The sequence below is a fragment of the Molothrus aeneus genome, chromosome 15 (genome assembly GCF_037042795.1).
Source record: "Molothrus aeneus isolate 106 chromosome 15, BPBGC_Maene_1.0, whole genome shotgun sequence".
NCBI classification, from domain to species: Eukaryota; Metazoa; Chordata; class Aves; order Passeriformes; family Icteridae; genus Molothrus; species Molothrus aeneus.
In genome coordinates, this window is record NC_089660.1 from 14926756 (window position 1) to 14939520 (window position 12765).

General features: G+C 41.1%; 1 protein-coding gene across 1 annotated transcript in view; it reads left to right on the forward strand.

The window, feature by feature from the left end:
* Positions 1-2179: 2179 nt before the first annotated feature.
* Positions 2180-12765, forward strand: part of DOCK2 (dedicator of cytokinesis 2) — a 161462-nt gene continuing 150876 nt past the window's right edge. The window contains exons 1-3 of the mRNA XM_066560488.1: positions 2180-2225; positions 9565-9648; positions 12394-12434. Of these exons, the coding sequence (XP_066416585.1) occupies positions 2189-2225; positions 9565-9648; positions 12394-12434 (162 nt within the window). The 5' untranslated portion in view covers positions 2180-2188. The remainder of the gene's footprint in view (positions 2226-9564; positions 9649-12393; positions 12435-12765) is intronic.

The following is a 12765-nucleotide window of genomic DNA, read 5'->3' on the forward strand; positions in this document are numbered from 1 at the left end:
CAATCCATTCATTAGGAGTCAGAGGCAGGAGTTTTGCAGACACAGCCAGACAAGGTGGGAGCTGAGTGAGATGCAGTGGCAGTGGGTTCCAGTGGCTGAGGGCTGCAAAAGCCTCATGATGGAAATCTGCCCAGGAGGAGGTTCCAGCAGCTGAGCTGAGCTGAGACCTGAGTGGGGAAGGGGATGGCAGTGGGAGGCAGCAATTCCTGTGGGAGGTTTGGCCTTTAAGTTGACTTTTGGAGTGAATCCAGAGGGTACAAGAAGGGATATGAGCTCTGGCCAGAGCCCAGTCCTGCAGAATCCCATCAGGCCATCAGAAAAGTGTTGCAAATTGGATCCCAGTTTGCAGGTGAAATGTCTTTATTTTAGATCATTTACTTTCAAAAGAAAATAGTATTAACTAGGTATATTAGAGAAGCAGCTTTATAAATGAGTGCTGGAAAGGAGCAGTTTTCCTCTGGGCTGTTGCTTTACAGGGAAACACAGTAAGAGAGAGCAAGGCAGAACAAGAAAATAAAAACAAGGCAACCTTTAGGCCAAGTAGTGAATGGGAAGAAGGGATTTGCTGCAACAGGGACTGGGAGGAGTGAGGAAGATAATTGCCACTCGTTAGGAAGTTACTGCCTCACCCAGAATAAACTACAAGAAATCATTCAGCCTCAAGATCTGTTTTTGACAGAATAACAATATAAAATGGATTTTCCAGGCACAGAAAAGATTAAGAACTTCTAGCTGAAGCTTGTTGTCTGTAAATGGAGATCATTGGAGCTGCTGGAAATTTAGCTGACTTTAGTAAACATAACATGACTTTGAATGTTATTTTAGGGGAGAGTAAAGAGCTAAATCCGTTTCTAAGCTAGTATGGTTAAGATTAGACCAATTCAAGCAAATCTGTGGTAAAGGTTAAAGTGATTTTCCTGTAGAAATATATATCAGAATTCCACATGCAAGGAGAGAGACTGGCAGCCTGTGCTCCATGTGATTGCTAGTTAAAATCAAGAAATAAGATGTTGTGTTATCAAAACTCAGGAGATGGTTATCAAAAATCAGGAGATGGATGTACCATGGCAGTGTTAAACAGTTTGGATAAACAGTGCTTGCTAAACTGCAGTGGAATATCCAGAGGACAGGATTGTCAACTGAATTTATTGTACTAAGCAGAAGATAAACAAACAGTAAATCTTGCAAGGATTTCATTTGAGGTTTTTTAACTCTAAACTATGAGTAAAGCACAGACTTTGTGCTTTAAGGTGACATAGTGCCTTCAATTCGGTATATTGTTCTTAATTCATGTTCTAAAAGGCTTGGCTTGGTCTTTTGCACATCCAAGATGTCCTCACCAAGCTGGCTCCCACAGCAGCCTATGGAAATATACTAAAAATTGCTTTTGGCAGTTTTTGATTGACAATGAGTGTTTAAGAAAGCACTGCTTTGTTTAGAGAAGAGTCTCCTGCTTCTTCCTCCAAACATAAAATGATAGAAATTTAAAAGAATGGGTGTGGTTTGAAACGTGGCTTTGTCTTCATTTCATTCTGGAGAGGTGATATGGAAAGTTCAAATCCAAGTTTGAGGGCAGGTAAGAAGAGCAGAGTTTTTCAGAGGTAGCATCCTCTGAAGTCAAATCTTTCCAGCCTGGTGTGGCTCTGGTGTCCAGCACTGATCTAAGCCGTGGTCAGAGATGGTCACTGCAGCCAACTCCAAGATGTCCTCACCCAAGCTGGCTCCCACAGCAGCCTATGGAAATATACTAAAAATTGCTTTTGGCAGTTTTTGATTGACAATAAGTCTTTAAGAAGAGCATAGTTTTTAAGAGGTAGCATCCTCTGAAGTCAAACCTTTCCAGCCTGGTGCTGGTCTGGTGTCCAGCAGCCAACCTGAAGTCCAGGGGTGGTGCCACACGGTCCTGGCGTGGTTTGGTCCTTTTGTGCTTTGTGTTCACAGCTCAGCTGCCACCCTGCAAGAGAAGCAGCCGGGCTGGGATTCCCCTCCCCCATGACAGGGCAGGGTATCAGAGCTGAGAAAAGAGGAAGGAAGCTCGGAGAGGCAGCAGATCTCACCGAGCCCTCGCTGCCGCCTGCTCGTCCCGGGGCCGCGGCGCTTCCGGGGCCTGCGTGGTCACCCCGAGCTCTGCACCCCCAGAAAGGGCTCTCAGGGTGCCCATCCCTGGCAGCCCCTGGGATCCACTGCCATGGCAAGGTGGCACAGGACAGAGAAGAGTGGTGTGGGTAAGTAGCTCAGGGAGCTGCCATTTGAGCATTGTCTTGGTGTCTTCCGAGCAGGATGTGGGCAGGTGTTTCTCTGCCCTGATGGGTTAGCACTGTCCCCTTCACCAGCAGGGAGTAGCTGAAAGGATCAAATTTGTACAACGTTTTGATCCATCAAACAGAATGAAGGACACTAGAGTCAGCTTTCCACTTTGACAGCAATGCATCTTTTCCCACCTTGCTGTGTTAGAAGTTGATAATAATTAATGTGCTGTACAATGTGCAGCAGCCAGAAGTTATGGGGAACAAATGTAGGGGAAGGAGAATCCTACAGCTGCTTCTGCAAAATTGTCACTTATGGTCAGTGCTACAGAAAAAAAATCTGTGTCTGAGTTTGTAAGTTGTGCTGTTTGGAAGGAAAGTAATCTTAAAATAAATTATGTTAATTTGTATGAAGGATGGAATTGCTGTTTTAAAAAAGCCTTAAGTAGGAATCAAAGCTAAAGTGCTTGAAAGATGCATGCTACTACTTAGTTATTAACCTTCTAAATGCTTCTAAAAGAATTTTTTTTTTTTATTTTAAGCAGGATATCATTTTTTGTGATATGCATCAAAAGCCCAACTGGCTTCATGAAATAAAATGTAACACCAAGAAATTAACAAGAAGAAAATAATGTGGTGTTCAATGTCCATGTCCAGCAGTAGCAGAACTGCAAAATGGAAGTAGCCTGTTCTGGTGGTAGTTTACATTACAAAATAAAAGGTGTCAATTTTCTGTTTCAATTTTACACATAGTAGAAAGCATATAATTTTTGCACTTGTAGTAGTCTCTGTGGTATTTGAAAGGTACAGCAAACCTCACACAATAAAAAACCACCTTGTGAAATACAATCTTTCAAAAACTAATGACAGTCCAGCAATGTTTGTTTTCATGTCCAGAACTACAATTTACTCTAGAAAGGGCCACTGGGAAGAACTGGCACTGCAGCCCTGCTGCTCTTTCCCTTCCCCTCTGTAGCTCCCCGGCTGCTCTCCCTGTGAGCAGAGCTGGGTGTAAGAGACAATCTGAGCACCTGCAGTGGGTGAGAATGCTGCCCCTTGCTGGTCCCAAGTCCATGTCCTGGGCTAAAGAAAGGTTTTCCATTCAACACTTTCTAAGGCTCTTTAAATTTGTATACAAACATCACAGTTGTAGTGGTGTCTGTGGTTTAGTGTGTCACAAATCAAAATAAACAACAATCAAATGGATTTCCCAACAATATTAGAATAGCAATGGAAGTGGGCATACATGTGGCTTATGGTAGGTTTTCTTCAGTTAGAGCATTCTGTCTCTGTTTTTGCACAATGGCTAGAATTTAATAGATGAGTATAAACTCAACAACCTTTAGCTTATACCCAGAAGTTACTTTTCTTAGCCAAACTATTGGCTCACAGTTTATTTTGCTCTGTCTTGGAAACCAAATGTATTTCATTATAAATGTTGGTGAGAAAAAATGAGAGACTCTTGCACTCAGAATAGTTAAAACAATCAAAGAAACCCAAACAAGCATGTACCACCATCACTGGCTGTCCTGTCCCAGAAATTATATTCTTAGAAATTTATATTCTTTAATTTATATTCTTAGAAATTGTCAGGAAAATAGTGTGGTTGCCAAATTTCAAGTAAATGAAACTCATGGAATAGTGAGACCTGAACAAGGGCTATTGAAAACTATGGTCACAAATGAAGAAGGTTTTGGATTTACAGTCTGTTGTAAGCATGCCTCCTCTGTCTGAGGGAAATAAAAATGGGCAAACTGAGTCTTCTGAGTCATAAATTCTGTGAAAGTTGATGAGCTTTTTGGAATAGTTCACATCAGAAGCTTTTGAACATATAGGGTGATTTTGTCTTCTGTGTTTTCGAAAATCTTTGTGTTTAAGTCTCTGATTACAAACCTCACGTTAAATTTTCGAGTCTCTTTTTAGAAGTGTGCCTGATGCCTTCAGTTTTTGCTGATGAGCAGAGTTTCAGTTTGAGAATATCGAGCCCATCATGCTCTGGATGAGCAGAGCTCACTGCAGGGTTGATCTGGAAGGTCTCACCATCCCTTGGTCATGGTAAATTGCAGCCTCTCATGCCCACTTTTGTGCTTTAATTAACTAAAAATGGAGCAGTCCAGGTAGCAAGTACTCAGCTTTGTACTAGGAAAATGCAATCCTGATTTTACACATGAAACCTGCTCTTAGGCTTGCAGCATTCCCAGCATAAATTTCTGTTCGTCCTACGGACAGGACAGGATGGAATAGCTGGGGCAGGCTGGTGGCTTTGAGTGGCAGTTCCCCGATGGAAAATCTTTGCCATCTGCTCAGACTTTGAGCAAAGTTACAAACTGGTGAAACGTTGGCATTCTTCAACTCAAGAATCAGATTTACTCCTTTTCTGCTGAATCTGAAAATGAATGTTTCTCCTTTTGAAGCAAAATTATGGGAAAGAGTGGGTGACTTCTTTGAAGGTATAGAAAAGCACCTGCTCAGCCTGAGTACACAGGGCTGAGACTGGCTTTTCTGATTTCTTCTGATGAAATCCTCTGGAATTATTCTACATCTCTGAAATCTGAATAGATTGAGGCGTAAGGGAGCAGAGCTTTGTTCAGGGCAGGTTTCCTCCATGAAATGCACTCTCTGAACCCAACAAACTGTTCCAGCTCCTTAGGAAACAGCAAAAGCTGAAGAAATAATATTTTTATCCATGGTCCTTCATGAAAAGGAAAAATCACAGCTAAATACCCTGTTCTTCATGAAGAGTTCTAAGAAAAAATGGCTGTGCTGCAATTCTATCTGAGAAGGTGAAGAGTCAGAGACAATATCTTTATATGACTAGTTTGATATGTTAGAGTTTCCCGGTTCTTGTAATCCATCCTGGTTTTATCGTGTTTAAGAAGGAAAATAAGTAGCTCAGGTCAGCTAAAACCTCCGTCAGGCCCCATGGGTCAGCAGGGAAGGAAATCTGTATTCAGTTGTTTTCTCTCATTACCTGGGAACTGCAGAGTTACCCTTTGAGCATGATTTGCAATAAATTAATCAGCTTCTAACCCCCTCAGAGCTTTAGGACAAGTTGCTGACCTGTCTTAAAGCTGTGTCCATGTTCTGGACATTAAGGCACACTTGCTGTGTGAGGTTTTAGGGGAACATCCTTAACATGGAATACTGGAACACATTTTTTCCAGGTTTCTTTCCAGAAGTGAAGAAATCCTGTTAGAACTGTGTAATATTCTCACCTGGGGTTTATCTGTCTCCTTGCTGAATAATTTCACCCTGTTCTCATGGGAAGAAAATGGTAACTGAACACTAAGAACTGTTCTTTTATGGATATTTCACTACTCATAAAAGTGGAGCTGCATACTTAAAAAATAAATCAGGGTGCTTGCTGAGCCTATTAATTAGCAATTGTTTGAATGTGCAGAACACATCATGAGTTACTGCATCAGAATCATACCAAATTGTCCTTCTGTTGTGGTAAAGTGAAATTAGGAGCTGGTTCTGCAATACCTTAGAAATATTTTTTTCAAATTCTGTATAAGAATGGAAAAGTAGCCAAGGAAAACAACTTGTAACATGGCTTGTGACAGAAAGGTGAGTCTCAAAATGAAACAGTGTAATGTTTTATTTTTTTATTAAGGTCGGGACAGAGACTGCACATGAAACTAAATGGCTTCAGTGTTGCAGGTTGTGGGATTTTCCTCACTTACCATTCCCATCTTGCAGTAGCTTACAGGTTAATCATGTAAATGGCAAAAATATGGGGCTTTAACTCTGAGTAAATGTAGTTTCTTGAGGAAGAGGTTCTGTTACCTGTGATACTGTGACTCTTCTAGAGTGTTTTGTGTGTGAAAACTCCCTAACAAGGTCCCCAGTATGAGGGAGTTTTGTTGTTCGTTTTTTTTTCTGCTGGCCATTTTCTAATTTGAGGAGGACATATAATTTAAATTAGGGCAGGTTAACTGTTTTCTGTCTCCACAGCCATGTGTACAGGAGTGCACTCACATTTATCTGGTGAGGAGAACGGGTATCAGACCCAGCAGCTCTGGCTGCAGTAGATGGGAAGGTGTTCAATGGAAACAGAGGGATTTCCCTCAGTTTTTCCTGCTGAGATGGACACTGGTAGATGTCTTTGGGTGTGAGGCTGGCACAAAACCCCCAGAAGTGCTGAGGGTGTTTGCAGCAGGTTGTGTTTGGCTGGGCAGGAAAGGATCCTTTGGGCACTTCTCAAGGACACAATGGGAACTGCTCCCACCCCGAGGGACCATTCAAGGCCACCTGGGCTGGGACAGGGCTCAGTTTGGAAGGCTGGCTCTGTCAGCACTCTGAGCTGGCATTTCCCCCTGCTCTCTGAGGAATATTGGTGTTGTGGTGTGCTGGCCTTCAGCTCTGCTTCCCAGGGAGCTCAGAATCCCAGGGGTTTGCACGGGGCTGTTTGTTGACTGAATTGTGTGTGTGCCATCAAATCACCACAGAGGTTATGGTGAGCTCTGGAGATGGTTTCCCTTCTTTGCTCATTCAGGGGAAAATATTACAACTGTATTGTCAGTGAACTGTAAAGCCCTGTTTAGAAACACTGCTTGTGTTCCTAAAAATTGGAGTTTCTGGGCATTCTCTGTGCCATCCTGCTCCCCCCAGAGAATGCTCAGAAACTCCAATTTTTAGGAATCCTGCAGCACCTGTGTACAGATCCACTGCTGCTGGGGACACCTCAGCCTAGGCTGGGGAGGACAGCTGCCACCCAGATCTCTCCATCTAATCTTATTGCCATGACTTCAGCAGCTCCTGAGGTCACCAATTGCTGTTGGGATTTGGAGTGAATGCTGACTCATTTTGTATTTATGGTTGAGATGCAGGATGCCAGGGGGAGGAGGACTAGGAGAGGTCTTCAGAGTGATTTGAAAGGGCTTTTATTTCTACTCACTGAAGAGTTTATTTTTAAAAAAACCAACAACCTGTTGTGAGTATCCCACCAAAAAATCTTGAATTCCTCGTGGGGATTTTCATATGCTGTTTTTGAAGAGAATAATGAGTTAAATGTTTATGCACACAACAGCTCTGAGGATCTTGTCAGAGGGTGGAGGAAAGGGAGCCCTGCTTTTGGCTGGTGAGCTCTGAGGTGACACAAATAGTTTGTAAGGGAAATTACATCATTTACACCTAACAGAAAACATAATAACTGGATAGAATAGTCAAACTTTTATTCACAGTTAACAACTGAAAGAAAAGCAGGTGTGATGATCAAGTTGTTTGGTGCTGTAGATAAGATGGATGTAGCTGCTGGTGTTGGGTTATTTGTTACATTTTTGTGCAAAGTGGTTTGGGATGTGGTTTATCATGAAATGTGTAGCTAGGTCTATAGCCCAAAACTTTGTACAGGGATTTTTTAAACTCATCCTACCAAACAATCCAAGTTCTACAGCAAGATATCTCTTGTTAAGTTTCCACTTACTCATTTAGAAATCTCTAAGCTGATACAGCCACTTCCTTTGCCAGCTTGTTACTGCACCTTTCAATACATTCAGAGCTATTAATGAAGTCTTAGGAGAGCAAAACTGAAATGCAGTGTAAATAAATGACTCAGTCATTTGCATCTGTATTTTGAGACAGATACAACTAAGTAGAGCAGTGCATATTTTGAAATCTTAAGTATTTACTGGTCAACAGCAGTCTTGCTCTCCATGGACTTTTCAGGGAAATGTATCCTGAAATTCCATAACAGCTTTGCAGGGTTGTTTGCCACCTTCCCCTCCTGGAAAAAAGACCAGTCAGAATAGAATTACACATGCAGTACACCACGTGCACTCAATTTTGTGTTGGGCTAAGGCAGCTCTGAGGATCTGTTTTCAACATCCTTTTGAATAAATGGCTGAATCTGAGCAGCCAAGTCTCACTTCAAAGTTATATTTCCTTTATTTCTCCCCATATGTTGAATGATTCAAGCCTTGCTCTCCTCTCTCAGGAGAAGGAGCTGCTGGCAACTTCTTTATGTCAAAAAACCCAAGAATTTATTCTTGGTTCAGTAAGCCTCCTCAATCTGAAATTCCTTCTAATTTCTGTTCCAGAAAGATAACAAATAAAATGATGGCAAAAGAAACAAGACACATAATTTATGGAATACTTGTAAAGTGAAGAGGATTAATCTATTTAGCTCTACACTCCCACTTCAGGCATTTTCCTGGAAGGCAATTTATTTTGAGACTTTAATAATTTAAGTAGAATAAGTAAAATGTTTAAATAAAATGTATCATTATACATGTTGGACTAGCAAAGATGAATATTCTGCTTTAGAAACCTGGAGAGGGGAGCAAAAGGAATGCAGGAAGATGCTGAAGGCAAACTTTGCCTTATATATGCCTTATATATATATATTTGCTTTCCCTCATCCAAAATCCTTCAGGTTTGGCTGCTGGGGGCACTGGTGGGCTCTGCTGCCCAACACCTTTCTTGCACCCTGGGCTTACCTTCAGCAGCTGTTCCCACCTGCACACCTGAACTGGGGTTTCAGATATTTGTATTTCAGTTTCCCTCTGTGACTGCAGCTTCAATCATCTCTCCTGCTCTAATGCTCTTGTAGGAGTTTTTTACCAAGCCTGTGAAGAAAAAATCTTACAGAGGCATGGTTACCATAGGAGCCCACATCCTGTAGCCCTGGAACATAACTGGTGAAGAGCTCATTTTCTTGAGTTCTCTCTGAAATGCTGGTGCTTCTTAACCACATGTAGATAAGTTTCTGATTAGAACATTTTCAAAATCCACTGCTCCTGTGTTCCTTTCAGAGTCATACAGAGAATACAGAAAATTATGAACCTTGGTTCTGTTTCCATATGAAACACAGCTTCATGTTAAATTAAAGCATCTAAACCCAGGAAAGAATTCAGTAAATTCCGTTTTCACAGGCATCTCTGTGACCTTTCCTACCAGTGCAGCAATAAATTTCTATAAACTGTGTGCTTAAATCCTTGAGCCAGTAGATAAACAATTCCCCAGCACTGTGCCTGTGTATTTATCAAAGACCTGCATCTAAACAGGGCTCCTAAATCAGCTTTGCAGAGCAGTGCTGATCAATAGCTGGTGTCCCCGTGCTTGCTGAGTTTTCTGGGGGGTTCTTTTGTTTGATTTTTGCTTTCAGCACTGGCCCCTTTCACCACCTGTCCATTCTCATGAGAAAAGAGATTATTTAATGCTGACAAATGGAGCTTCTTGATAGAATTATAGTTCTGTTTGTCTAGCCTGGTGTATTGATCCCAGTATCCAAACCATAATAACCACGTGTGGATTTCAGTTTCACTGTGCTCTGTGGCTGTATTGAAAAACGTTGTTTTCATCTTTAATTTTCCAGCTATATACAATTTCAAAGGCACAGGGGTACCACAGCTGTCTCTACAGATTGGTGATGTGGTGCATATCCTGGAATCCTGTGAAGGTAAGTCACATTTTCAGTCTCTTTGTGAATAACATAATCCTTTCACCACACAGCAGTTCCCTGTATTATATTACATCAGTAGCTTTCTAATGCCCTTATTTTTTGTGGTGTGTTGTATTTTGAGGAAGAACCTAATCTTTTCTGAAGAGCCAAAATTAGACATATTACAGTAGATGTGGTTTTTAGGGATGCCTTTAGCAAATGAGGAAGTCATCAAGGTGAATGTAGAGTTTGTGTAGTTTCTGCCAGCTTGTGATACACCTCAGGGGAGTTGCATTAAATTTGATTTAAGATTTAAAGGAGTACAGTTTTAGCCTCTAAACTAAATATTTGTTGCTAGGAGATAATGAGCACCCTCATCATCCTGTTGTATAATGAGGAAACCCAGTTAAAGAAATCTGAGTGTCAGCATGACAGAAACAGTTCTGAAAGCCATCCAAAATATTGAATGTGTTAAGCAGCAGAAGTCCAAGTCAAGCTGTGCATGCTGGACAGTCAATACCTTCCAATCCCACTGATTCTCTGTAAGTCTGACAGATCTGCTGAGTTTCCATTAGTAAAATGAGAACCTCATAATTAAAGCAAGAAGAGTGGAGTTTTTATTACTAACTCAGCAGTCAGGTACCTGCAAATGGCACTGCAAGAGTGATTTATTTTGGATTTGACCACATCAAGAGTTTTTTTAAAAATTACGAATTGCTTGAAGCTTTAAAAAATACATTGTAAAATGATCTTCTTGAACCCACTTCTGTTGATAGAACCTGTGTTTTACTGACTGCAGTTATGTTAGAGAGAGGCCAATGGCTGCAAGGCACAGTGGCAGAGGCAGCTCAGTGCTGAGACACCTGGTGTGTTTTGGGCATGAGGCTGCAAAGACTTGGGGCTGTTTGAACCCAGCCTGTTCCACCCCACAGAGCTCTAGGTTGCTTTGTCCAGAAAGAACAAAGGATTTGAGGGAGGAGCACCTTAAAAACCATGTTTACAAAGTACTGGAGCACAAAAACATAATTGTTTCTCTTCTGTTTGTAAGATCAATTCAATATCTTTAAGCATCAGTGAAAACATTGGTGTCACTCAGAAGTCAACAAAGTCACAATGGTGTCCCCTCCTAAAAAAAGTAATTCTTCAAGCCTCTATTCTAAACATTTTGGCCAAGAACAAAACACACACGCAAACCAGAAACCTCCTCATCCCTGTGTTGTGTGTTAGTTGCAGAAATAGCATTTCAGGCTTTGGATTCCTGGGGTCCTTTTGTTGTCAGCCAGCCTAGTGAGTGGAGTGCTGATCTTATTGGGATTATTTTTTATCTAAAAGTCTTTTCTGAACCCCCTGCCCTTGGTATGCTCTGTCATGCCTTGCTTTATGAAATGTGTTTGTCAATGGGAATCCTTCTCAGTGTGTGAGTGAAGTTCATTTTTTATCAGATATCTTTAAAATATGCTGCCTGCTGCAGCTGGCGAGTAACCAACAGTGACAGGATTCTTCCTGTGCTCCTTTTATGTCCTGTTTAGTTGGTTTTGCATGCACAAAATTTATGCACAGAACACATATGTGCTGTCACAGTAAATGAGATGAAACCAATTTTACACACTTGGTTGTAAATTGAGTCTATGTGCAAATAATTCAGTTTTAGCAGTAAGATGGAATTTTATTGTTGATAAAACACTGAGGGAAAATAATCCCACTGCAGAACAACCTAAAAAATCTGTCCTGAGTCTTTGAGGTAAGCCATCATCCTGTGACTTTTAGCATTGCCTTTCTGACTGTGCTGTTTGGCATTTGGGATTTATTTTTATTCCTTTATGCTTTGCTTGCATGGCTGCAATACCTGTGAGAGAAAGGGTGATAGCAAAGAGATCATATCTGCTCATGAAATTACAATTAGAAAATGTCTGATTTGGTCACAAATTCTTTCTGTGGATGAAAAATGTAGTATTCAACACAGCTCAACATTGTTGCTGTGCAGGTAATTTTTCATGATGAGGTGTATGCACAGTGGGTATGGCCCCTGATCTTATTTAGTAAGGCTGAACTCTGCTTTTTGTGTTTTTTGTAGTTAGTTTATTGGGGCTGAACTGTGAAATAGCTGGAAGAAAGCCTGAATGAATTTTTAATGTGCCCCTGCTGCAGTTCTGCCCTCCTGCCTTTCAGAAGGGTTTTCTGGTCACCAGTGCAGCATGAGCCCAATAATGGCCCTGAGGTTTCATGACATTCCAATTTGCATTTACACCAAAAAGCTGCTTATTATGGTTGTGTCCAAAAGCCATCGTTTCTCATGGCACAAAAATGACTTAATCTGATCACATTGAAGGAAATTGGATCTGTAACAACTATGTGCTGCACTGGATTAATACTGGGCCTGGAATAGTCAGAGCTTCATGGGCTCCCCAGGACCATGGGGGTCATGACTAATATAGGTATTTAAGGGTGTGCACATATCACTTTCAAAACAAATATCTTATTCTACCTTTTAATGTGAGCATGGGGTGCTAAACTCTGTGTACAATTATCTGTACTTAATGTGCAAGGCTTCAAAGCAGACAATACAATCATATTTGATAATATGCAAGTCATGTTTAATATAATCCCTGCTCTCACTTGAAGCTCTGTATGTTTGAAGGAACTACTAATTTTTACAAATACCATGCTAAGTATTTTTATGTGAAATAAACCCTGTGACTTTATTGTGTGCTTTGTAATAATGCATGGGTTTTTGTCACACTAAGTCATTTTTCTTCTTTTTAGATTGGTACAGGGGTTACCTAGTGAGGTACAAAGGAGCAGAGGTAAGATCACGTTGTCCTCTCCTGAGACTGTTCTGAAGGGCAGCCCATGGAGTGGGTTTTTAAAATTTCTGCCTAGTCCTGATCTCTCTGTTCTGATCCCTCAAGTCAGCTCTTCACACTCTCTCCTTTCAAGATGAGTTAAATGATCAGCATTCATCCAGGACAATGTTAGTAAATAGAAGTGAGGGCTGGGAAAAGCAAATCAATGAAGAAGAAATGACTGTGCCTTCAGGTTAACAACTGTTGAAGCCACCATTTCAATTGAATTTTGACTCAATTTGCTGCTAGATGCACTTGTTTCTGTACTTTTTCCAAGGATTCTCTAGGTTAC